This window comes from Columba livia, chromosome 24 (genome assembly GCF_036013475.1).
Source record: "Columba livia isolate bColLiv1 breed racing homer chromosome 24, bColLiv1.pat.W.v2, whole genome shotgun sequence".
NCBI classification, from domain to species: domain Eukaryota; kingdom Metazoa; phylum Chordata; class Aves; order Columbiformes; family Columbidae; genus Columba; species Columba livia.
In genome coordinates, this window is record NC_088625.1 from 5,881,371 (window position 1) to 5,905,680 (window position 24,310).

The 24,310-nt window shown below is 54.6% G+C and overlaps 2 protein-coding genes across 9 annotated transcripts in view; both read left to right on the plus strand.

The window, feature by feature from the left end:
• Window positions 1-14,341, plus strand: part of CCDC15 (coiled-coil domain containing 15) — a 23,955-nt gene extending 9,614 nt beyond the window's left edge. For 2 of the 6 annotated variants that reach the window (XM_065040634.1, XM_065040632.1), the window contains 11 exons: window positions 95-228; window positions 1,187-1,327; window positions 2,674-2,802; window positions 3,469-3,540; window positions 5,126-5,218; window positions 8,247-8,387; window positions 9,116-9,214; window positions 10,589-10,680; window positions 11,816-11,995; window positions 12,654-12,802; window positions 13,390-14,341. In XM_065040634.1, coding sequence (XP_064896706.1) covers window positions 1,202-1,327; window positions 2,674-2,802; window positions 3,469-3,540; window positions 5,126-5,218; window positions 8,247-8,387; window positions 9,116-9,214; window positions 10,589-10,680; window positions 11,816-11,995; window positions 12,654-12,802; window positions 13,390-13,505 — 1,197 coding nt within the window. In that variant the 5' untranslated portion in view covers window positions 95-228; window positions 1,187-1,201 and the 3' untranslated portion in view covers window positions 13,506-14,341. Of the gene's footprint in view, window positions 1-94; window positions 229-284; window positions 412-1,186; window positions 1,328-2,673; window positions 2,803-3,468; window positions 3,541-5,125; window positions 5,219-8,246; window positions 8,388-9,115; window positions 9,215-10,588; window positions 10,681-11,815; window positions 11,996-12,653; window positions 12,803-13,389 lie in introns of those variants that run through there. The other 4 variants (XM_065040633.1, XM_065040631.1, XM_065040630.1 and 1 more) reach the window with 3 other exon arrangements.
• Window positions 14,342-14,628: 287 nt separating this feature from the next.
• On the plus strand, window positions 14,629-23,749 carry SLC37A2 (solute carrier family 37 member 2). Of its 3 annotated transcripts, XM_065040626.1 has the most exons (20): window positions 14,629-14,784; window positions 17,030-17,111; window positions 17,205-17,292; window positions 17,597-17,675; window positions 17,809-17,944; window positions 18,321-18,397; window positions 18,489-18,655; window positions 18,948-18,985; window positions 19,164-19,346; window positions 19,477-19,567; window positions 19,646-19,708; window positions 20,173-20,258; window positions 21,060-21,108; window positions 21,366-21,439; window positions 21,879-21,957; window positions 22,042-22,139; window positions 22,344-22,408; window positions 22,631-22,679; window positions 23,139-23,171; window positions 23,503-23,749. In XM_065040626.1, the coding sequence occupies exons 1-18, from the start codon at window positions 14,726-14,728 to the stop codon at window positions 22,671-22,673; spliced, it is 1,557 nt and encodes a 518-aa protein (XP_064896698.1). In that variant the 5' UTR covers window positions 14,629-14,725; the 3' UTR covers window positions 22,674-22,679; window positions 23,139-23,171; window positions 23,503-23,749. The 3 variants fall into 3 exon arrangements, with proteins under 3 accessions (XP_064896698.1, XP_064896700.1, XP_021152564.2); XM_065040628.1 differs by lacking the exon at window positions 22,631-22,679; XM_021296889.2 differs by lacking the exons at window positions 22,631-22,679; window positions 23,139-23,171.
• Window positions 23,750-24,310: the final 561 nt, after the last annotated feature.

Sequence of the window (24,310 nt, forward strand, 5' to 3'; positions counted from 1 at the left end):
CTCAGAATCGCGTGCTTATAACAAGCAGATATCTTGGGGGGGGGGGTTGAGGATGTTGTGGGGGATACTCCAGGGATATTTTGGGGGATGTTAGTCTGTTTCAGGAGGTGCTCTGGGGGCGGTTCAGGGGGCTGTTTCGGGACTGTTTTGGGGGGGACACAGCGCAGTCATCGCCCCCCCAACTCTCTTGGCCACCCGAGCGGGACTCGAACCCTCAACCCCAGGAGAGTGAGTGGGCGGGGCCGGGAGGGGCGGGAAGGAGCTGGGGGCGGGGCCAGTGGGGCGGGGAGATGGGTGGGGAGATGGGCGGAGCCTGGAGGGGCGGGGAGATGGGCGGGCCCGAGGACGGGGCCAGAGAGGCGGAAGTGGCGCCGGGTTTCAAAGCGGCGGTTGAGGCGGAGGCGGCGGTTGGTGGGTGTGGGGGGGACACGAGGGGTGGGGGGGACCAGGGGCTATGGGCGGGCAGGGGGTGAATGGGGGGGGTCCAGGTATTGGGGTGTCCCATGGGTGGGGAGGATGCAGGGTTTGGGAGGCCCAGTGATTTGGGGGGAAATAGGACAGGGTTGGGGGGGCAGGGTGTAAATAATGGGGGCAGAGATTGGGGGGACCATGGGGAAGGGGTGGCGGGGATCAGGGTTTGGAGGGGCCTATGGGTTGGGGTGGCCCATGGGTGGGGGGTGCAGGGTTTGGGGGTCCAGGGATTAGGGGGGAAATGGGACAGGGTTGGGGGGCCCAGGGTGTAAATGGGGGGGCGGGGGAGATAGGGATTGGGGGGGTCAGGGGGTGAATGGGGGGAGCAGGGTTTGGGGGTGGGCATGGGGCAGGGGTTGGGAGGGTCAGGGGGTGAGTGTGTTGGGGGCGCCCATGGTGGGAAGGGGGAGCAGGGGGTGAATGGGGGGGCGTGAATTGGGGGTGCCCATGGGGAAGGGGTGGGGTCTCAGGGTTTGGGGGTTGGATGGGCGTGTCCATGGGGTGGGGGGGGGGGCAGGGGGTGAATGGGGATACAGACTTTGGGGGCGCCCAGGGGTGAGGATAGTGGGGGGTGCCCATGGAGATGGGGGGGTCTGGTGGGGATCTGGGCGTGCACAGGGGTCCCCAATCAGTTTGGGGGGGTTGCAGAGCTTTGGGGTAACCGGGCTGTGAGGGGTGCCTGCGGGAGTCCCACTCACCCTCTGTCCCCCCCCAGGACTGACCCCCCGCGATGCCGCCCCGGGGACCCCCGACCCGGCCGAGTTTTGGGGCGCTGGCCCAGAGAACCCCCCAAGTGGCCCCCGTGGGCGTCTGGGTGGAGAGCGGCCCGGGGGGGGCGCAGGAGATCAGACCCTTCGTGAGTGTCCCCCAGTGTCCCCCACCCTGCGGGAGCCACCGAGAGCTTCATCTCCCTTGGGAAGTGGCCGGAATCACTTATTTGAGGAATAATAATGGATTTGAATGATTTTTTTGGGGGGGGGGGGGGGGGGGGGCGGTGAGGGTGGTGAAAGACCCCGTGGTGTCCTATTTAAACCAAACCCAGGTCGATTGGTCAAATAATCCCCCAAATAAATAATTTGTCATATAATTCCTGAAATAATTTGTCAATCCGTCAAATAATCCCCCATGCAAATAATCCCTCACATAAATAAATAATCCCCCAAAGAAATAATCTGTCAAATAATTCCTGAAATAATCCGTCAGATAAATTAAATAATCCGCCAAATAATTCACCGAATAGATAATTTATCAAATAATTCACTGAATAGATCATCCGTCAAATCAATAATTCCTCAAATAATTCGCCAGATAATTTGCCAGATAGATAATTCGTCAAATAAGGTGTCAGATAATTTGTCAAATAAATAATTCCTCAAATAATCCCAAATCTCTCAAGCAATCTGCATTATTTTAGGTAAACCACCTCAGTTTAAACATCAGAGACCCCAACCAGCGCTGTTACTTAATAATTCCCACTCTCAGCTTTTATCTTAAGCCGGACCTGTAGCTTTTCAACACTTCCAAATGCTCTTTATTGATGCCCATCTTGGGGGTTTCTGCTCCGGGGGTTATTCTAAAAGGACTAAAAGTTCATTAAATATCGGCTGATGAGCTCAGGCCCCTGTAATTAACACGTTACCCTTTGGGGATGATTCATTTCCATGTTGGAATTTAAACCTGGAAAGGTTGAGATGATTTATGGGAATGAATTGTTTCCGAATTTTGGGGTGGGGGGGACTGAAGATTTCCTGGGTGCTCCCACTTTGGGGCTATCGGAGCTTCTTTATGCACATTGAATAATATTAATGATATTAAAATATATACGTTAACGCTACATCATAATTGCTAACGAGGTGGCCACAGGGAGCGGAGCATCTTGTGCAGCTCCGACTACGTTTTGGGGTTAAACAGGTGGATTTCTCCCCATTTTTGTGACACCCCCAGTGGTTCTGCGCTCGATTTTCAGATTTACCCCTTTCCCCGTCCCTTTAAACGCTGGTTTTTCACCCTTCCGGATGCGGGTTTGGGATATTTGAGCATCTCGTGAGAGCCGGTGCTGAGATTTGCCTTGTTCCTTCTGTTCGCATTGCGAGAAGCTTCGAATCATTTGATACACGTTGTGTTCGCTCCGAGTGGGAAGGGGGGACGCTGTGATGCCGCCGTATAATGAAATTGATGTAAAATGGGTCTTTTCCATCGCAGGAATCGGCGCTGGAGGTGCAGGAGGAGCTGGAGGAGCATTTTCGGGCGCGAGCGGCCGAGCTGAGTCGATTCCAGCACAACGTGAGGCGGCGGCTGCGGAGGAAACAGCAGCAGAAATTCCACCGGGCGGTGAGAAAATCCCTGGAAAACGGCATAAAATGGGGCAAAAAATAGGTTAATAAATGTGTTAATAAATAAAAACAGAGGGGAGATTCGCCAGAAAGTTGTGGAACGAGACAGGAACGCTTCAAAATGTCACCAGCTTCAAAATGTCACCAGCTCCAAAATGCCACCAGCTCCAGCCACTCCGGGGTGTCTGTCGCTTTCCAGGGCTCAGAATGGGGATGTTGTCGCTGTCGCTCCAACCCTGATGCATTTTTGGGGTGCACAGGTGCTTTTTGTGGGGTGCAAATCAAAGCTGGTGATGTTCAAACCCCCCCGGCTTTGCTCAACACCCTTGGCTGGGGTTGGTTTTGCAGCCAAATGTGGGTAAAATAGTGTGGAATTGGGGTTTTCCAGCATTGCCAGAGCTGGGATGGGGCAGTTTGGAGTTTGTTGAATGCCAATATTTGTGGATTTAGGGCAAAAAGTGCTGGAGGCAACTGGGGTTGCAGAAGGATGGACCTAAAACAGGATGAGAAATTTGGGGAAGCTGGCAAAGAGAATAGTTTGAGGATGCAAAAATGGGGAAGATGAAGGAGAAAAGCTGGGGGCCCAGGGCCGGATCCGCAGACCCACGTGGCTGCGGAAAAGCATTTCTGCTGGTTTTTAGTCCCAAATTTTGCTCCTGTGAAGGAACCGGGACTGTCCCGGAGCTGCGCAGCACCGACGGGTCACGCCGAGCGCAACGAGCAGCAAAGCGCCCAGGTGAGCCACAATTCTTACTTCTGTTTTTTTACAGCACATCCACAGAATCACAGACTGGACTGGGTTGGAAAAGCCCTCAGAGATCATCCAGTCCAACCCTTGGTCCAACTCCAGTCCATTGACTAGATCATGGCACTAAGTGCCATGTCCAATCTCAGTTTACAAACCTCCAGGGCCGGTGAGTCCAGCACCTCCCTGGGCAGCCATTCCAATCCTGACCACTCTCTCTGCAAAGAATTGCTTTCTCATCTCCAGCCTCAATTTCCCCTGGCAGAGTTGAAGCCCATGGCCCCTTGTCCTATTGCTGATGCCTGGGAGAAGAGCCCAATCCCCACCTGGCTAGAACTGCCCTTCAGGTAGTTCTAGAGAGTGCTGAGCTCAGCTCTAAGCCTCCTCTTCTCCAGACTAAACAAGCCCAGCTCCCTCAGCCTCTCCCCATAGGGCTTGTGTTCCAGTCCCTTCCCCAGTCTTGTTGCTCTTCTCTGGACCCGCTCCAGCACTTCAATCTCTTTCCTGAGCTGAGGGGCCAGAACTGAACACAACACTCCAGGTGTGGCCTCCCCAATGCAGAGCACAGGGGAAGGATCACTGCCCTTGTCCTGCTGACCACGCTAGTTTGGATCCAGGACAGGATCCCATCAGCCTTCTTGGCCACCTGGGCACACTGTTGGCTCATGTTGAGCTTCCTGTCCCTAGTATTTTAAATTCATTCCAATACTTAACAAAGCGTCACCTTACATTGTTAACCTGAATATTGTCGCTCTTTTTAGAGCTTTAAGACAAATAGTCGGTGTCTTCTCCAAGGGTTTGAACTCATAGGGACTTTTCGGTGTGTTGTGCGGCAGCGCTGGCACTAGATGGTGCCACCTCCCTGCAGCTTGTCCCCTGCACACCTGCGATGGCAACAATCTTGGAAAAACCCGCCTTAGGCTCAGTTTTAAATGTATTTTTTAATAGTGTTTACAGGGGAGCTGGAATTTTGCCCTTGGGGCTCAGAATTGCACCGGGTGGGACCATCAGGGATTTGTGGCATCTCAGTGATTTAGGAGGGGATGAGCTGGAAGCAAATCGCTTTCTCGGGTCGGGATTTGGGTTTAGTCTCAGTTTTAATGGGGATTTGTGGCATCGCAATGATTTAAGAGGGGATGAGCTGGAAGCAAATCGCTTTCTCAGGTTGGGATTTGGGTTTAGTCTGGGTCTAACAGGGATTTGTGGCGTCTCAATGATTTAGGGGGGGATGAGCTGGAAGCAAATTGCTTTTTTGGGTTGGGATTTGGGTTTAGTCTGGGTTTTAACGGGGATTTGTGGCGTCTCAATGATTTAGGAGGGGATGAGCTAGAAGCAAATCACTTTCTCGGGTTGCGATTTGGGTTTAGTCTGGGTTTTAACGGGGATTTGTGGCATCTCAATGATTTAGGAGGGGATGAATTGGAAGCAAATCGCTTTCTTGGGTGGGGATTTGGGTTTAGTCTTGGTTTTAATGGGGATTTGTGGCATCACAATGATTTAAGAGGGGATGAGCTGGAAGCAAATCGCTTTCTCGGGTTGGGATTTGGGTTTAGTCTGGGTTCTAACCTTTTCCCAGCCCAGCGAATCTGTGTGGCAGGTTCGGCACAAACTGGCGTCCCGTAAAACCACATCTACCCCTGAGCTCCCCGGTGGCGTCTGGAGGCGAGAGGTGAGTCTGAAGCGGCTTAAAACAAATTATGTGGCAAATCGGTGACGGTTTGGCTGGAATTAGCAAATCCCAAGCCTAATTCAGTGGGTTTGTCCAGCAGGAGTGAAGCAAACCGGGCTCTTGGTGGTAGAACTGGGTGGCCCGAGGGTTCTGTTCTTAGAAGGAGGAAGTGGGTGGAAAACATCTCCATACGAGAGATCAACAAGGAAACAAGAATTCAAACAATCCTTTTTAAAGGCTGAGATCATGATCTGGGTGTCTGGGAGGAATGTGATGATCAACCCTCACCTTATGTGCTTCTCTTTCTTAAAAACACCTCTTCCCTTTGCATCAATCCTGTGTTTGTGTGGGCGACAGACCTGGTGGGTTTTCCTCGCCCTGCTCGAGAAGTTTTGGCACAAGAACTATCAACACCGCAATGACTGGTGCTGGAATCGCCGGCGCAGGGATTTTTGGCGTGGGAATCACTGGCATGCAGCTGCTTTCCTCCGAGCACAGGAGCCGCCTGAGGGTCACAGAACACAGAATGTGAGGGGTTGAAGGGCCCTGGAAAGCTCATGCAGTGCAATCCCCCCATGGAGCAGGAACACCCAGATGAGGTTACACAGGAAGGTGTCCAGGCGGGTTGGAATGTCTGCACAGAAGGAGACTCCACAACCCCCTGGGCAGCCTGGGCCAGGCTCTGCCACCCTCACCCCCAACAAGTTGCTTCTCCTCTTTCACTGGAACCTCCTGTGTTCCAGTTTGCACCCATTGCCCCTTGTCCTGTCACTGGTTGTCACCAGAAGAGCCTGGCTCCATCCTCCTGACACTCCCCCTTTCCATCTTGATCCCCAGGAATGAGTCCCCCCTCAGTCTCCTCTTGTCCAGCTCCAGAGCCCCAGCTCCCTCAGCCTTTCCTCACACGGGAGATGCTCCACTCCCTTCAGCATCTTGGTGGCTGCGCTGGACTCTCTGCAGCAGTTCCCTGTCCTGCTGGAACTGAGGGGCCACAACTGGACACAAGATCCCAGGTGTGGTCTCCCCAGGGCAGAGCAGAGGGGCAGGAGAACCTCTCTGACCTACTGACCACCCCCTTCTAACCCACCCCAGGTCCCATTGGCTTCCTGGCCACAAGGGCCCAGTGCTGGCTCATGGTCAATCCCAAGTGATTCACATTTTGTCCCCGAGCGTTTCACCGACTTGGGCCGCTCCTGTTGTCCAGAGCAGCTTTTTGTCACCGCTCTTTCTGTGCCAAGATCTTCCTTACACTGACATCGTCCCTCCCTGAGGACACCGACCTGCTATTTTGTTTTATTCCTCCTGCCCATCTCGCAATTCTGCATTCCCGTCTCGGGTTCACCAAAGGTGAAGCAGATCTTGGCTGCCTGTTATCTAGAAAATATAACATATTTTTCATTTAAGAGCTGGTCTGGCTCTTCCTCCTCTGTTTGGTTTCTGTTCGAGGAACAAGAGTTACAAAACCAGTGTAATTACGGGCTGGAAAAACCTCGTTACCCGTTTCGGACACTAAACACACCTTTTGTTTAAGTGTCCGGAGTGCTCGGGAGGACGGAGTGATTCATGACTTGGCTATGATTATCATTATTATTAATTATTATTGATTAAAGCCCGGCATGGATAATCCAGCGGGCCGCGTGGGAGTCCCGTTCGTCATCCCAAGAAACGAAGGGAGGATCTTTAACAGGCACTTTATTCTGGGGGGGATATATTGATTTGTGGTTTTACTCTGTTTCCATGCTCCAGGATAAAGGGGGGAAAAAGAAACCCTGATATTAATCTGAATTTATGTCTCTGGGTGAAGGTTTCCATGTTTTTTCCCATCGTCCAGGCTGGTCATTAAATCATCTGGCAGAGTTCTTACCGATTTTTGTGCAGCGAACCCCTGAGCTTGAATCCGCATGGAGTTTTTAATCAGGAGCACACTTCCCATGTAATAGTTCCATCTAACAGGTGTTTTTTTCCACAAATGCTGAGTTAGGCCGGATCAGTTAAACTCGACCTGGCTGTTCTGCTCTTCCCCGAGGCCTCTTCTATGGTAGGAAACATTCAAACCAGCCAGACACAAATTGCTCGTGATTCATCACTGCTGCTCCTTATCTCCATTTCTAGCACTTCCCAGATGCTTTGCAAGGTGATTTCTTCTTGTTTTGCCCAAAATTGAGGCTTAAACTTTATTCTTCTCCCCTCCTTATCGAGAGCCAGACCCCTTTTCTCAGTGCTGGATTTTGGGGGTGGAAGACGCTGCTCAATCCATCGTTTTACTTACGGCTTTGGCTTCTCTGACCTTGGTTGAAAGTCTTGTGATCCCTGCGATGGACAATCCCTTGACCAAAATCATCGCCCCCTCTCTCCCACGTTTCTTTTCAGGTCCAAACCGTTCCCAGAGTTCCTCCCCTGCTTTCCCAAGCAGATACCCAGCTGCTAATTGCGTTCCTCTCGTAACTGGGTCGACAGAGTAATTCCTGTGCCTACCAAATCATTTAACATTCACCAACCCCGGCCTTATCCTGCGTCCTTCACCAGAACCAGAACCTGCGGTTAAACCTCCTCGGAACCCGCACAACTATTTATTTTCAGCACCAGAGCAGCCGTGTTTCAATTCTGGATTGGCGCCTGTTTCGGTTCCGGATTTGCTCCTGTTTCAATTCCGGATTGACGCTTGTTTGAATTCCAGATTTGCTCCCATTTCAGTTCCGGATTGACACCCGTTTCAGTTCCAGATTTGCTCCTGTTTCAATTCCGGACTGACACCTGTGTCAATTCCGGATTGGCGCCCATTTCAATTCTGCACTTGCTCCCGTTTCAGTTCCGGATTGATGCCCGTTTCAATTCCAGATTTGCTCCCATTTGAATTCCAGATTTAACCCGTTTTAGTTCTGGATTTACTCCTGTTTCAATTCCAGATGGACACCCGTTTGAATTCCAGATTTGCTCCTGTTTCAATTCCGGATTGGCACCTGTTTCAATTCCAGATTTACACCCATTTCAATTCCTGATTTACACCCGTCTCCTCGTTTCTCCGCAGGACCCCGGCTCTCGCCAAGTGGCCGCGGCACCGGTGGAAGAGCCGAGCGCGGCTCTGCCCATCGTGGGCCATCACGATCTGCCGGCCGAGCCGCCGGCCCCGCAAGACGACGACTTCTACATCAAAATAGAATTTAAAAAAGTAAGATTGATACGGGTTGGTTCATCTTAAGAGGTTCGAATTGTTTGATTCGGATTTATTTCTGCAGAGACACTGAGGCTGCTGGGGGAGAAGAGTTTTTCCCTCAGGCCTCGTTCACTCTGAAGCCTACTGTTGGCAAAACTTGAGAGCGGCAGATTTGCATCAGAGGAACAAGCCGGTGTCACGATTCCTGTGTCACCAGCAGGGACCTGATGTATTTATCAGTTCCTCTTTTGTTTTCAGACTTTCCTTAAGCACCTGAGGTGTTGAAATGTTTCGCCCTCATTACCCGGATTACTTAACAAATACTTTAGGTCCGACCTCACCTGGTGATTAGTCCAGCTCGGAGCAGAAATACTGGCTTGGCAAATCCCGAGCAGAGGGTAAAGGGCTGAGGTTTTGTGGGATGGTGGCTGTCGAATTCTGTTTTTATTCAGATTATTGTATCTTTATACAGATTATTGTATTTTTATCCATATTATTATTGTCTTTCTTGCATTTTGCAAAGTTCCTAATGGGTGTTTGGGGACGGGGAGGTGCGAATCTGAATTTAATCCCTAGAGGAGGGTTCTGGTTTAGTTTATCTGTAGACAAAGCTTTATCACTCAGGCTCATCTATGGAGATGTCACAGGTGTCTCCAGCCAACTTATACTCCCAAAAATGATTATTTTACTGAGAAATTGAACCGTGAGGATGCTGATGCGGCTCTTCTTTGATTATTTCCCAGGATTTGTGCTCTCCCGAGTCTCCCCAGAGGCTGCGCCCCCGTTCCCGAGCTCCCCCCGTCCTCTGGGCCGGCGCAGACCAAGAGGAAACCAAGAAGCAGGTTCGTCCACAGAGCCACATCTGCATGTTTTTCTCCTCCGTTTCAGGCGTCGATTGCGGGGGATGAGAAAAGAAACCTCAAGAGCAGCTTTTATGTGTGAAAACCTGAGAGGTTTGTATGTTGGGCAGCATTTGGTCACTCAGCTCTTGGGTGAACCTATTGGTTTGATGTTATTTTTTCAGCAAAATCAGAATAATGTTGGAGGTTGGAGGAGAAACCGGCTTCGTTCTTTTTGTGCGGCCAAACAAAGGAGTCGGTTGCTGGAGAGAATCTGCCAAAAAATGCTTAAAAGGCAAAAAAGAACAGACCCCCAATTTATCCTGTTTGAATACCAGGCTGGGGATATAAAGTTTTCTGTGGTATCAGATCACAGAATCCCAGAATGTCAGGGGTTGGAGGGCCCTGGAAAGCTCATGCAGTGCAATCCCCCCATGGAGCAGGAACACCCAGATAAGGTTACACAGGAAGGTGTCCAGGCGGGTTGGAATGTCTGCACAGAAGGAGACTCCACAACCCCCTGGGCAGCCTGGGCCAGGCTCTGCCACCCTCACCCCCAACAAGTTGCTTCTCCTCTTTCACTGGAACCTCCTGTGTTCCAGTTTGCACCCATTGCCCCTTGTCCTGTCACTGGTTGTCACCCACAAGAGCCTGGCTCCATCCTCCTGACACTGCCCCTTTCCATCTTGATCCCCAGGAATGAGTCCCCCCTCAGTCTCCTCTTGTCCAGCTCCAGAGCCCCAGCTCCCTCAGCCTTTCCTCACACGGGAGATGCTCCACTCCCTCCAGCATCTTGGTGGCTGCGCTGGACTCTCTCCAGCAGTTCTCTGTCCTGCTGGAACTGAGGGGCCACAGCTGGACACAAGATTCCAGGTGTGGTCTCCCCAGGGCAGAGCAGAGGGGCAGGAGAACCTCTCTGACCTACTGACCACCCCCTTCTAACCCACCCCAGGTCCCATTGGCTTCCTGGCCACAAGGGCCCAGTGCTGGCTCATGGTCACCCTGCTGTCCCCAGCACCCCCAGGTCCCTTTCCCCTACGCTGCTCTCTAATAGGTCATTCCCCAACTTACACTGAACCTGGGGTTGTTCCTGCCCAGATTCAAGACTCTACACTTGCCCTTGTTCTATTTCATTAAATGTTTCCCTGCCCAGCTCTCCAGCCTGTCCAGGTCTCTGATGGCAGCACAGCTTCCAGTGTCACCACTCCTCCCAGCTTGGTGTCACCAGCAAACATTCTGTGATTCTGTGAGGTGTCCGGGTCCCATCTCTCCAGCTTCTTGGTCCTGGGCCACACGCACAAGGAGACGTTGGAGGATCCCAGAAATGAATTATCAATCCCAAACGTCCTTCCCAAAGGTTTCTTGTCTTTCCCGCAGCGTCAGAACGAGTTCCTGAGGTCCCGGCGCCTCTTCATGGACCTGGAGCGCCAGCAAGTGAAGGAGCAGCAGCGGCAGCAGAGAATCGCCCGGTTGGTACCACGGGGCACAGCCACTCTGTGGTGTCACCTCTGCTGTCACCGGGAAACTCTCGTGCGTTCGTCTGGTCTTAATTGGGCCACAGTAATTTGCAAAGCAAAAGCCCGTATGCTTTGGGAAAAGTGTCCAGCTTGATTCAGGGAAAAAACCAACGTTCTGTCCCCTTGGGGCAGGTTAAAAAACCCACTTGATCAAATTGCCAAAATTTGTTGGAAGAAGCTCCGCGATACGAATGTGGCTTGTAAAGCCTGACTTAGCTCCTGGGTTTATTTTAGTGCCCGATCTGGGCTGGGATTCAAGTGGACGTCGAGTGCTTGGCACTTCTCATCTCAGTTCCGAGCCCCCCGGCTTTAGAAACTTTGGGGTGAGATCGCATCATTTTCCTTAAACTGATCTTATCTCCGGGGTTCTTAATAACAGACTCTCACAGCTATAAATGTCGATAGTGTCATAAAATACTTCTAAGCAAGACTTGGCTTAATCAGCTTTGCCCTTTTAGGGGTTTGTTAAGGAGGAGCTTTGCTTGGTCTAAAATAACAAGACGTCCCTCTGACCGTCTCGGCTCTGCAGCCGGTGGGCCTGGTTTTGTAATTATTGAGTGTAAAGCCTTAAGTTGGCCTCGGATTTAGTTTCTATAGCAGAAGATTTATGGTGGGGGAGTTAAGGCTCCATTACCACTTCATTTAAAAAACATTTGTGGAGTTTAGGACTTGGAAGTTTTTGCTTCAGCGCTTTCCTTCTGGACATAAAGATCTGACCCCCCAAACAGAGCAACGTCTGAAATGTCTCGTTCAATTCCACATTCTCCCCCTGGCTCCTGCCCAGCCTTGATTTTTATCTTCTTTATGCTTTTTTTTGGCAGCAATCTGCCTGTAAAATGGTCTCGCATTTGGTGCTCATCAGCGGGGATCAAATGGCAGATGGGTCACTTTAAAAAAGCCTCCTCATTGTTGCATGTTGAGGGGAACGTGATTTGGCTTTTCTGTGATGTATCCAACTCAGATTCCACCCTAAGGGCTGGAGGTGGAGGAAAGAGAGAGAAAGCTGGTTAAAAACACCTTATTTTGGAGTAGTCGGGGGATCCGTGGAGCTTCTCCGCTCCTTCTCGCATCGTCTGTGTGTCCGCAGGATCAAGGGCACGAAGGAGACGCAGCGTCGGGCGGCCGAGCGGAGGATGCGGGAGGCGGCGGAGCAGCAAGACCCCTCCCCGGGGGAGCAGGGAGCCTGCGAAACCCTCGCGCAGCTGAACCTGGAGGAGAGGAGAGCGAGGAAGGCGAAGGAAAAGCAGCGAAATAAGGAGCACAAAAGGTACGGCCAGGCCGCCCACTGCCAAGGTTTTGATTGCAGGGTGACAATAAACCATGGCACATGTACTGTTAACCCCCTCTCCCCCCTTCCCACTGCGGACAGGTGATCGGGAGGGAAAGAAGGACAGAGGGAAGAGAGTTGGAGAAATTAAATATGTTTTACTAATAAAAATAGAGAAACTAATACAAAATATACAAAACCAACCTTGAAAATCCCAGCAACTGCAGAGCCGGCACCCGAAGTCCTGGACTGGACTCTGCAGCCAACCAGAGCTGGATTCAGTCTGTCACTGGCCTCAGTTTGCAGGGACCACTCGCAAGGTCCTCTCCTAATGTCACCATAAGGAAAAGGGACGAGGTCCTCGTGATCTCCCACTTTTATATGAGTTATCACGTGAATGGGATGTTACACTCAGATGGTCAGATTTTGGTCACCTGTTTCTCGTTGCCCCTCTTGCGGGATGTGCATCCACTCTTATCAATGACCTCGCACTCCATTGCTATGGCTACCAAAACATGTATCTGGCTTTCAGGAAAATGCAGCTAATAATGTTTTAGCTGATGTGCAAATTCACTAATAGAGAAACTCTTTAACAAAACCAGGACGCCCGCTCGCAGCCGGGTTTTACGAGCCCAGGTGACTGTTTTATCCCTCGCAGGTATGTCGAGGCTCTGAGAGCCCAAACGAGGGAGAAGATCCAGCTGCACAACATCCACCTGCCCCCGCTGTGCTCCTGCGGGGCCGATTTCTGGGATTCCCACCCGGATACGTGCGCCAACAACTGCGTTTTCTACAAAAACCACCAAGGTAGGAGGTTTTATCTTAAAACCTGGTTCTGTGATAATCCAGGGAGAAACTAGACCTGGCTAAACCTTGCCTTGGTCCTAGGCTGCTGTGTAAGGATGTTCCTACAAATATACCCCAAGTCGGGTGCTCTGGTGCTTATTTCTAACCCATGCTCTGGCCCTTTGGGGACGTTGGTGGCATCCTCAGCAAAGCAGCAGCCTCTAGAATGTGCTCAAAATGTCATAAATCATAAGGAAAACACTGCAAAACAGGCACAGAAAAACCTTAAACGCTCAAGCTTCTGGTGGGAGGATGCGGGAAGTTGATGGGAATGGTCGTCATTAGGGGACGGAGTGCTCCGGTCTTGGGTACAGCTGCAGAAATATCTGGTTGGCAACTGGGAATTGTCCTCTAGGGATAAAAGAAACAGAGAAATTAGGGTTTTATAAAAATTTGGGGCTTTTCTGCCGTGGCTCATGTGCTGCTTCGTAATCAGGAGGGTACAGAAAGCCACTTTTTAATGGTAAAGGGCTAAAACTGAGCCCAATTTCAGGCTTTAAGTGATGTTTTAGTCTCTCAATGCCTCTTTCCTGTCGTTCTGTGCTCAGCTTACGGCCGCGCTCTCCGCTCCGTCGCCTCATCCTGCACCACCGACACCACCGGCCCCTCGGCCCGGCTGCCGGCACTGGCTGCGCTCTGCGCCCGCCCGGGGCCGCGGCTGTGACACCCACGACACCCGTGACACCCGTGCCACCCGTGTCCCCTCTGCTGCATTTCGGCATCAAGAGCGGAGCTGCGGGGCCGCACCTTTGCTTTTCCGCTCCTCCTTGTGCTCAGGTCCAAGCTGCGTCTCTCCCGTTTTGCTCCGCGGGGCGAAGGGTCATTTACTTGAATTTTGGCTGTGGAATAAACTGTTTTTTTTAAGGACGACTTACCCCAGCTGGAGTGTGAAATTGGGAGAAACAAGGTGCATATTTCCAGGGAAAACGGACACGGCTGGCATAACGTGTTCCCGCACGGAGGTTGCGCCACAACCCGCTGTTAATATTTCCAGCTCTCCAATATTAACCGCGGCAGGAAGGACGCGCAGCCGAGCGGGACAGTCCCGCGTCCCACCCTGCGCTTCCTTTTGTGAACAACCCCCCGACCCCAGTCCAGAGGTGGCGGGGACACTCCGACCCGGGGATGCTCCTCCGGTCCCCCTGGAGAATCATTCACCGGTGCATCCGCATTTATTAACCGCCGTTTGCGTCAGGGGAAGACGCCGCGGATCTAATCAAGGGCGTTGAGGTGGATTTATGGGCACGATCCAGCCAGGGAGGTTTTGGAGTGAGCTGGGGCAGCAAAATGCTAAAGCTGTAAATGCATTTTTTAAATGTTTTTCAACTGATTTCAGGGTGTGGCAGCTGAGGACGCATGTTGCATCGGGGGGGGCCCCCAAGTCCTTGTTCATGGGGTCCCCAAGTCCTTGTTCGTGACACAGGGACCCCCCCATTTCCACCTTTTGGAAGGGGCTGATTTGGGGAATGATGGTTCGATAAAGTCATTGCTGTGCCTCAATATCATCTGTAAATTGGATCCTTTGGATAGCGGGGGGGATGAAACCCACGGGAAGAGAGCGGCACCCCCCAAATCCCTGCAAATAAACCCCAAAACAGGGCTCGGGTGGTTTGGCCAAAATCAAGGCGCCTGATGGGGGGCGGGGGGTGATGAGCAATTAAGCGGAAAAGTAAAATCAGCGTTTTCCGCTGAAATAAAACGGCGTCTGGGAAAAGACTGGAGTCCCCGGGGCTCCTGCGTCCTCCCCAACTTCGCTTTTCCCTCCTCGGGGCCGGAGTTCGGGTGGATTTTGAGGCCGGGCCGGGGCGGGCTCGGGGGCGGGAGCGGCGGCCCCGGGGGCGGTGAAAAGCGGCGGAGGGACCGGGAGCGGCTCCGTGCGCGGCCATGAGGGCAGCGCTGGCCCCCGGGGTCCGGCTGCTCCGAGCGCTGCCCCGGGACAGCCGGTGAGCGGGGACGGGGGAGCGGGGGAACCGGGATGGAGACCGGGTTGGGGACCGGCCCTGGAGCAGGAAGCGGCACCGGGGGAGGGACCGGGACCGGGATGAGGATCGGCCTCGGGATGGGGGGAGTCAGGATGGGGACCAACACTGGAACGGGGACAGGGACTGGGATAGGGACCAACACTGGAAGGGGGACTGGGACTGGGATAGGGACTGGGACCAGGATAGGGACAGACACTGGAATGGGGACTGGGACTGGGATGGGGACTGGTACTGGGATAGGGACTGGGACAGGGACAGACACTGGAACGGGGTCCAACACTGGGATGGGGAATGGTACTGGGATAGGGACTGGGATGGGGACAGGGATAGGGACAGATGCTGGAAGGGGGATTGGGATAGGGACTGGGACCAGGATGGGGGCTGGGATAGGGACAGACACTGGAACCGGGACCAACACTGGGATGACAACTGGGACTGGCACTGGGAAGGGGACCAGGACAGGGACCAGGATGGGGACTGGGATAGGGACCAGCACTGGAACTGGGGACCAACACTGGAACTGGGGACCAACACTGGGATGGGGACTGGGACTGGGATAGGGACCAACATTGGAATGAGGACTGGTGCTGGGATGGGGACTGGCACCAGGATGGGGACCCAGATAGGGACAGTCACTGGAATGGGGACTGGTGCTGGGATAGGGACCAGGACTGGCACCGGAATGGGGACCAGAATAGGGACAGTCACTGGAATGGGGACTGGGACCGGGATGGGGACAGACACTGGGACCAGCACCAGTATGGGGACTGGGACCAGCACTGGGGACCAGCCCTGGAGCAGGAACTGGCACTGGGATAGGGATTGGGACCAGCATAGGGCTGGGGACAGGCCCTGGACCAGGGACCGGCACTGGACTAGGGGGTCACTTGGCAACCAGCGCCAGCATGGGGACCGGAGGAGTGGGACCGGCACTGGACTGAGGGTCACTTTTCCGGGCACCTGCACTGAGATTGGGATGGGGACCAGCATCGGGATGGGAACTGGCACTGGGATGGGGACAGATGCTGGAACTGGTACCAGGATGGGAACAGACACTGGGACCAGCACCAGGATGGGGAGCAGCCCTGGACCAGGGGGGTCACTCTGTTGGGGACTGGCACCGAACTGGGGACCGGAGGACTGGGACTGGCACTGGATGGGGGGTCACTCATTTGGGGACCCACACTGGGCCCAGGACCAGCATGGGGATGGGAACTGGCACTGGGACAGGGACCGGTCCTGGACCAGACGTCACTCACCCGGGGACCATCATTGCCCCTCGATCGGTCCCTCCGCCTGTTCCGGGCCCTCCAAGCTCAGTGGGACGCGTCCAACACAGAGATCCTGTCGGTTCCTTCCGTTTTGGCGCCGTGACGAGCCCGCTGGCGGTTTAATTGGATTTAATATGTTTATTTTTTGGAAGCCTGTTACCAAACACACCCCCACCCTTTGCCATCAGCTGCGATTTTCCCTCCCAGAACACGTGGGGTAAAAAAACCCCACAAGCCCCAAGTTTCTCTTCCCCTTCCTCTCCTCTCGGCTCAGCCCTGCAGTGATTTTTTGGGGGTGTTGGTTTATTTTCTGGGGGCCGAGCAGCAATTTAGCAGCTATGGAGCCGCCCGGATTTGCAGTGGGTGTGTGATTTCTGCAGTTTCATGAAGAAGTGAAACCGCCAAGAGGAGCGGGACGGGCTAAAACTGAAAAAATAAAGCTTTTGTTACGTTTTTCCTGAACTCATGACCGCTTGCGGTGCCACAGCCGCTCCCGGCTGCTGTAAAACCCTCTGCAAAACCACCCGAAATGCAGGACAGGCCCCTCGGAGACGCTCGTCCTGCTCCAGGGGTGTTGAGTCCGATTTGGGATTTATCCATCCCCATTTTTCCCTGATTTTCACCTATTTTCCTTCATTGAAGGCAAAGGATGGAGTCACTCACGTCATCCCCATCTTCCGCTTGTATTTTTTTAATCCCATCTCGTCTTTAATTAGCGCTGGGAGCGACGCTGAGTCACCCGCAGCCTCACGCTGTTTCCACCCCGTGGTTTGAGGAGGGGGAACCCTCGGGATTAAGCTCGGCTCATCTCTTTTAACCACATCCTCAGCTGTTTTAGGGGGCGACCGGTCCCTGGGGGTCACCCCATGGGGGGTGACAGGGGTCCCTGTCCCCATCCCTGTCCCTGTATCAACTCCTCTCGCTTTATCCCACAGGTATCGGGGGCTGACGCTGGTGCTGACATTCCTCTGCTACACCAGCTACCACCTCTCCCGAAAACCCATCAGCATCGTCAAGGTTCGTCCCCACCTTGCCCAGCCCTGGCGGGAGGTGACATGGGGATGGGGGGGACCCTGAAAAGCCCATTTCACCCCTTTTCTCCCCGCACAGAGCCAGCTGCACCCCAACTGCTCGGCGTTGGGCCCCAACCCTCACAACAACTCCAACAGCAGCGCGTGGTGCAGCTGGGCACCCTTCGGTAAGGCTGAGCCCCCCGTGTCACCCCAAAAATCACCCTCACGCCGGCCGACATGGGCTCCCCCCCCACCCTAAGGTGGCTGGAGGTTTTGGCCGCTCGTTAGGCACCCAGAGGTAATTAAGCGTCTGGGCCAAAGGGCAGCAGCGGGTGGTGAAATCAGGGCCAGGGCCCAATGCCGGTGACGCCCAAGAGCCCCCGTACGCTGCAGGGAGAAGAGTTTTGGGGACAAGGACAAGCCGGTGGCCACGGGAGGTGACACAAGACATGGGCCAAGCCGCCGTGTCCCTAATTATTTCTTTTCCAGATGGGGACAACTACAAGGAGCTTTTCGGGGCGCTGGATAATGCCTTCCTGGTGGCTTATGCCATCGGGATGTTCATCAGGTACTTACGGCCCTTTGCTCCGCGCACCAGTTTGCACCAGTGTGCCAGGAAACTGGTTTTAATTGGGCTGGGGTCACCGGGATCGTTGGTGGCATCACCTGTGACAGCTCCTGTCCTGCTGTTCCCTCCGCAGCGGCATTTTTGGGGAGCGGCTCCCCCTGCGCTACTACCTGTCGGGGGGGATGCTGCTGAGCGGGCTCTTCACCGCGCTCTTCGGCCTCGGCTACTTCTGGAACATCCACGTCCTCTGGTACTTCATCGTCATGCAGGTGCGGCCATGCCGGAGGATGGCCTGGATTTTACCTCATCCCCATGTTTTTTTGGTGTTTTTTGGGGATGGGGGTGGCCCAGTTTCCAAGTGGGAGGACATTGGGCATTTCCACTCCCCGCAAAACCCGGCCGCACGTGGCGTGGGCGCCGAAACCACCGGCACGCCCGGCTCGCCGAGCAGGGCGGCTGGTTTGGCAACACCAACCGCTCCCAGTTCAGCCACCGCAACGACGCAAATGGCTCTTGGATTGCCCCAGTGGGGAAAAAAACCCAAAACGAGCGCTTTCTCAACACCTTTGGGATTTTTGAGCAGGGGCCATGCCCTGGGGATTATGTCGGTGCTCACCGGCTGGTGCTGCCGTTGTTTCTCACCAGGTGTGCAATGGGCTGGTGCAGACGACGGGCTGGCCCGCTGTCGTGGCGTGCGTCGGGAACTGGTTCGGGAAGGGAAAGTGAGTGTTTCTCCAGCATGTCCCCCCTCATCCTTGTCCCTCTTGGTGATGCTGAGCCTGGTAATACCGACCCTGGTTCTGTCCCCGCCAGGAGAGGTTTGATCATGGGCATCTGGAACTCGCACACCTCCGTCGGCAACATCTTAGGGTCGCTCATTGCCGGTGTCTGGGTTTCCTCCGCCTGGGGCTTGTCCTTCATCGTGCCCGGCATCATCATTGCCGCCGTGGGCGTCCTCTGCTTCTTCTTCCTCGTGGAGTGTGAGTGGCACAATGCGGATGACGCAGAGATCAGCAGGATTTTTCACCTTGCCAAGCATTTTGGGCAACCCCAAGGACTTATTTCCCTAAGGGGGGATGCTCAGCATCCTTTGGGGGCCGCTCGCTCCTCCTGGGCTATTTTTCTCTAAAACATTTGGGATTTTCACAGGGTTTTCGCTCCTGGGTACCCAGAGACACAGCCCAGCCCGGGGGGTTCCCAGCCCCACATTTCTGCTGGAGGGAGAGCAGGTGGCATGGGGCTGGTCTCACGGGGTGTCCTTTGTCCCCATAGATCCCGAGGATGTCGGCTGCAGTCCCCCCCTGCATCACGTGAGTTCCAATTGATTCCAGCTCGTCCCGCTCCGTTTATGGCCAAACAACTGGGGTGTGAAGTCGTAACGTCAGAAATCAGAGCGGCGTTGTGTTATCGTGGAGGGTGCTCGTCGCAACTCTGGGTCACGTCCTGGAGCCACAAGAGCAACATCTCCTGCGTTCACTTTGTTTTTAGGCGGCATCCGAGGAGGAAGATGCTGGAGGAGCAACCACCACCGCCAAGGACCCTGAAGGCGTCACGTCCAACGAGGGGCCGCTGAGCAGCTCGGGCCAGAGCAGCACCGATCGCTCCGACAGCCCCAAGGAGCCGGGCGAGGAGCCCGAAGCCATCAGCTTCCTCGGGGCGCTCCGGATACCTGTGAGTTGCGGGACGCATGGTGACGGGGATGGAGGAACGAGCAAAGTCAGGGCAGCTCGTCTCATCAACCGGGCAGAAAATAAAGGTAAAAACCCCCCATCTAGGCTGCTCTGATGTGTCCTCCTCACAGGGTGTGGTGGAGTTCTCCCTCTGCCTGCTCTTCGCCAAGCTGGTGAGCTACACCTTCCTCTACTGGCTGCCCCTCTACATCGTCAACGTTGGTGAGGATTTTGGGGACAATATGACGGGAGCGAGCCCGGCGAGGGGAGCATCTCCTCACCTCGCTCCTCTCCCTGCAGCTCATTTTGGTGCCAAGAAAGCCGGGGACCTGTCGACCCTCTTTGACGTCGGTGGCATTTTAGGTTTGTCACATACCAGGGTGGAGGGGGTGGATCGGGGATGATTTGGGGACAATTGTCACGTTGATAGAAAGTCCCCTTCACATGTAACACCGTCTCTTTCCCCAGAGCACCCCAGTGGGGTTTAGTAGTTGTTCATAGTCCTCAGTAGGCAGCAAACACCCCTTGCTTTTATTTTGCCATCCAGGTGAGCATTGCGACACCTTTCCTTGGGTCTCGCTTGCTCGGGTTCTCCTTTTTATTTAGAGAAATAATATATTTTGCAAGTGTGGAGGAGACCAGAGCTGCACGCAGGTGTGGGGAACCATCTGCAGGGAGAAATCAAACCTCTTCCCACTGATGTTTTTGTGTTTAACCTTGGGGGCATCTTGTGCAGAAGTTGGGGGACGAATGAGCCTCGCGGTGCAGCATCCTGTTGGGTTTTGGGCAAAGTCGGCGTGACTGACACCCGCGACTCCTTCTTGCAGGGGGGATCTTCGCCGGCCTCATCTCTGACTACACTGGTGGCAGAGCCACCACGTGCTGTGTGATGCTGGTCATCGCCGCTCCCATGGTGCGTTATCACATGGGGGGAAAAAGAAAACAACCCAGTCACGAGGGTTTCTGCTCATCCGGCTCCTTTGAGTCACGGCCGCCTTCCTCTGCCACGCACCGCGCCGTGCCGGTCACGAGACGGGAGCCGGGATCGATCCACGTGCCCATGTTTCCAGGGCTCACATCCCGATCTGGGGGTGGGAGGGCATCGTATAGTCCTTGACAGCTGAAAAGATATTTTAAGGGTGTATTTTTCCTCCCTCCTGCCATAACCCCACTTGGTCTTAAAGCCTTGGGGGTCCCACTGGGCTGGTCCAGCTTTCGTCTCTTTGCTTTGCATCCCAAAATCCTCATGCTTGGCCAGGACGTCCTTCCCGAACACCTGCATGGAGCTCGTTTGGCTTTGCTGCTGCAAAACCCGTGGCTAATTAGCTGTAATCCAAGCCTGGCTGGCTCTGCGTCGCGAGCCGCCCCCCTCCGAAGAAGCTGAGAGGCCGTGTCACGTCCCCTGATAGCGCCGTTAGGGCGAATTACCGTCTGGCTTCAGCCAGTGGGGAGGTGCAGGAGCCCCGTGGGGCTGTACATTGCGGCAGCACCTCTGTTTGTCGGCTGCCAGGAGTTGGATCTGGCACCAGATGGGACACAGAGTTAAGGGCGTGCTTGGCTCCCCGTCCCCTCTCCAAATGCCGTGCAGAGGTGTCAGCAGAGCTTGGCACCGGTTATAATTTGGGTCTCCACCTTAGCTGTCCTACTGTGAGGAAAACGCTTGGGAAAACAGCTGAAATAGCCACAACTGGCTGATCTCGTGTCTCTTTTCCAGCTGTTCCTGTATAATCATGTTGGCCAGAACGGCATTGGCACATCGATAGGTGAGGAGCTCTGCGGCGCAGCCGGCTGCCGTCACCCCTGGGGCGATGGGAGATGCTGGGGACTCACCTGCCTTTATTTCTCCGCTTAAGCCGGGTCCCCAGTCCCAGATTTGGGAGAGGGATGAGACTTTGCTGGGTGGGATCTGAGGGAAAACAAAGACAGATGCGCAGGACAGTGACATCCACGCGTGTGCCAAGGGTGATGGACCCAGTGTCCTGCACTTAAAGACTTAAGTCTCTCCCCTGGTTCCTCACAGCGATGCTGATTGTCTGTGGCGCACTGGTTAATGGGCCCTACGCTCTCATCACCACGGCGGTTTCGGCAGATTTGGTAAGAGTTGCACCACGCAACCCTTGTCCCAGCCACCTCGCGCACCCACGGGCTGCTCCCTCTATCCCGGGGGATGTTTTTCTGGGATTTTTGCATTTTAGTTCTGTTTTCCAACACCTCTGAAGCCAAGCGGAGAAGGGCAGGGCTGTCACACAGTCCGCACCTTAACCACGGCTTTGTTTCCTACTGCTTTTTCACCCTGGCCGCGTGACTCTGCTTCGGCCCTGCTGCATCACACAATCGGAGTGGAAAAATTTGCTGGGAATACCCTGGGGTTGCTTGGTGATCCCAGATTTGCCATAATTTGCCTGCAGGCCGTGTCTGGGTTTGTTTTTCCTCTCCACGGCTGGATCAAACACGTGGAAATTGCCCAGGGTGTGAGTGGCCTCACGGTGCGGATCCCAACGCCACTTTTCCTCCTCACGTTTGGCTTTTACAGGGAACGCACGAGTCTCTCAAAGGAAACGCCAAAGCCCTTTCTACCGTCACGGCCATCATTGACGGCACGGGATCCGTAGGTACGGACACCGGGGGATGCCGAGCGCTGATTTCCCCCAGTGCTCGGCCGCGGCATCTCCGAACGTCCCTGTGTCCCCTCGCAGGCGCGGCGCTGGGGCCGCTGCTGGCGGGAATCATCTCCCCCACGGGCTGGAATAACGTTTTCTACATGCTGATCGCAGCCGATGTCTCGGCTTGTCTGGTAGGTCCCTCCCTGGCAGGAGGTGATTTGCTCCCCAGGTTATTTGTCTGAGCCGCCCGCTTGGCTTTTCCTTCACGTGCGTTTTAGCTCAACCGATTTTCCCTACAAAATGCCTTAAAATACCTCTCCCAGCGATGGAAATGCCCACGCTGGTGGCGGCAGAGCCGTCAGTCCTGCGACGATCCCCCACCTTTCCTCTTGCAGCTCCTGGCGCGCGTGGTGGTCAAAGAGGTGCGGGGCTGGTGCGGCTCCATGGCGAGGAAGAGAGGGTACGTACGGCCCGCCCAGAGCGGCCTCCTGTCCTGCCGTGCCAAAACACGGTCACTGTCGCTGCGGCGTCCCTGCGCAGGCGTCACATTGGGTTTCACGAGGTGCCTGCGTGACGTCTCGCTCCCACGGGCATGTTCACCTCCATCGCAGGGGTTTTTAGCCGTGCCAACCTCACAAAGCTCTCTCCATGTTCTAAACGCGCCGTCCTTGTGTCTTTGTAGCTCTAGCGTGCAGCTCACAGAGTCAGTGCTGGATGGGAAGTAGCTCGGTGTGAGTATCGCTGCTCGAGCCCCGAGGATTAGACACAAACACAAGGCCTGATTCAGCCCCATTTTGAGTTGCGCTTGGCAGGCTCAGCCTAGAAACAGCCGCTCTGCTGATAATTTAAGGGCTGAGATCAATATTGGGAATCAGAGGATCAAATTGTGATGGCCAGAAGAGTGTGGACGGGCAGCCCAGACGCCCGATTAGCAAAACATTGATTAACGCACTTGAAATGTCTGAATTTATAGGCTGAATTGCCCACCCGTGCTAATAAGCGTGATTACAGAGTGCAGCCCCGCTAATCAAATCCTTGGCCAAATCACTGCAGCGAGTGTGTCAGTAATCTCCGAATCAGCACCGGCCCAGCCCTGATTGCCACCAAAGAGCCGTAGCGAGCACCAAGGGGAAGGGGACACCAGTGTGAACCCCCGCGAACATTTAGTCCTTTATGTCTTGTGTTTGCAGGTGAAAAACCAATAGTCTGGGCCTCGCGCTGCGGTAAGTGCGGCCCAAACCGGTGAAGGGCTGCTGGGCTCTGCTCTCCCACGCCGAGGCTGGTTGGGGAGCACGTTGTCTCCTGCACAGCTTGCGGAGAGGAGGCGCAAACACTGCTGGGTGTTTTTGGGGCTGTTTCGGCTTTGGCCGGTGACAAAATGGTGGCTGGATCAACTCCTCGCACCTGCTTCTCCTCCGGGCTCGTGGTGCGGATTGCGTGGCAGAGCTGGGTTTATTTTCCATCTTTCTGGCAGCACCGTCACCGATCCCATCACCCGCCGCATGGCACCCACCACACGGCACCCACCGCACTCACCCGCTTCTCTCCCCGCAGGTACAAGGAGTTTTGATGTTCCCCCGCGAGCCCGGGGGGCCCGGAGGGAGGAGAGAGGCCGGGACACGCCGGGAGCGCGTCCGGGAGCGCGTTGGTGTCGGCAGAGCCGCGACACGGCCCCGCTGGCTCATTCCGCCACCGTGGGTTCGTTTGGAGGCGAGGAGCAGCCCGAGGCCCCCGGCTGGCCGGTTTTCTGGGACGATTCTTCACTGTTGGCTGCTTTATTAATAAAAATGTGCAAAATCTGTGTTGCCGCTCCACGCGCGTTCCTGGTGGCGCTCGGCCGGGTCTGTGTGAGCTCAGGGGTGGTGATCGCGCCCGTCTTCACGCTTTTCTCGACGTGGAGCCTGTATTTCACCTGTATACCGCTCGGTATTTCAGGAGGATGGTGCCAAATCACTTCAAGCGTTGCCTCGACAAAGCTCCGCTACAGGGAGAACATCCCTGGGCTTTGAACCGAGCTCAAATCAAGCTGGGTTTGCACCTCAGCTCATCCCGCTGCGAAAAAAAAACAACCGAAGAAACCAAACCGGCGCTTTTTCTGATTATTCTGCCTCCTAATTTGTACCATTTAGCTCCAAAAGAGGCACCCGTGGCCACACATCAGCCCCTGTTCCAAGACAAACAGCTGCTCACACACCACGGCTGTTCTCAGAGAGCAGCTGACGGTTCTCGTTAGACACCTCTTAATTAGGAGGAGCCCAGGAGCCCCTGGGAAGTTAAACCGGTGCCCCCTGGGCAGAGGTGGGTCACTGGGCCAGCTGTGCAGCCAGCTGTGCACCCATGGGGGAAACCTCCTGAATTTGGG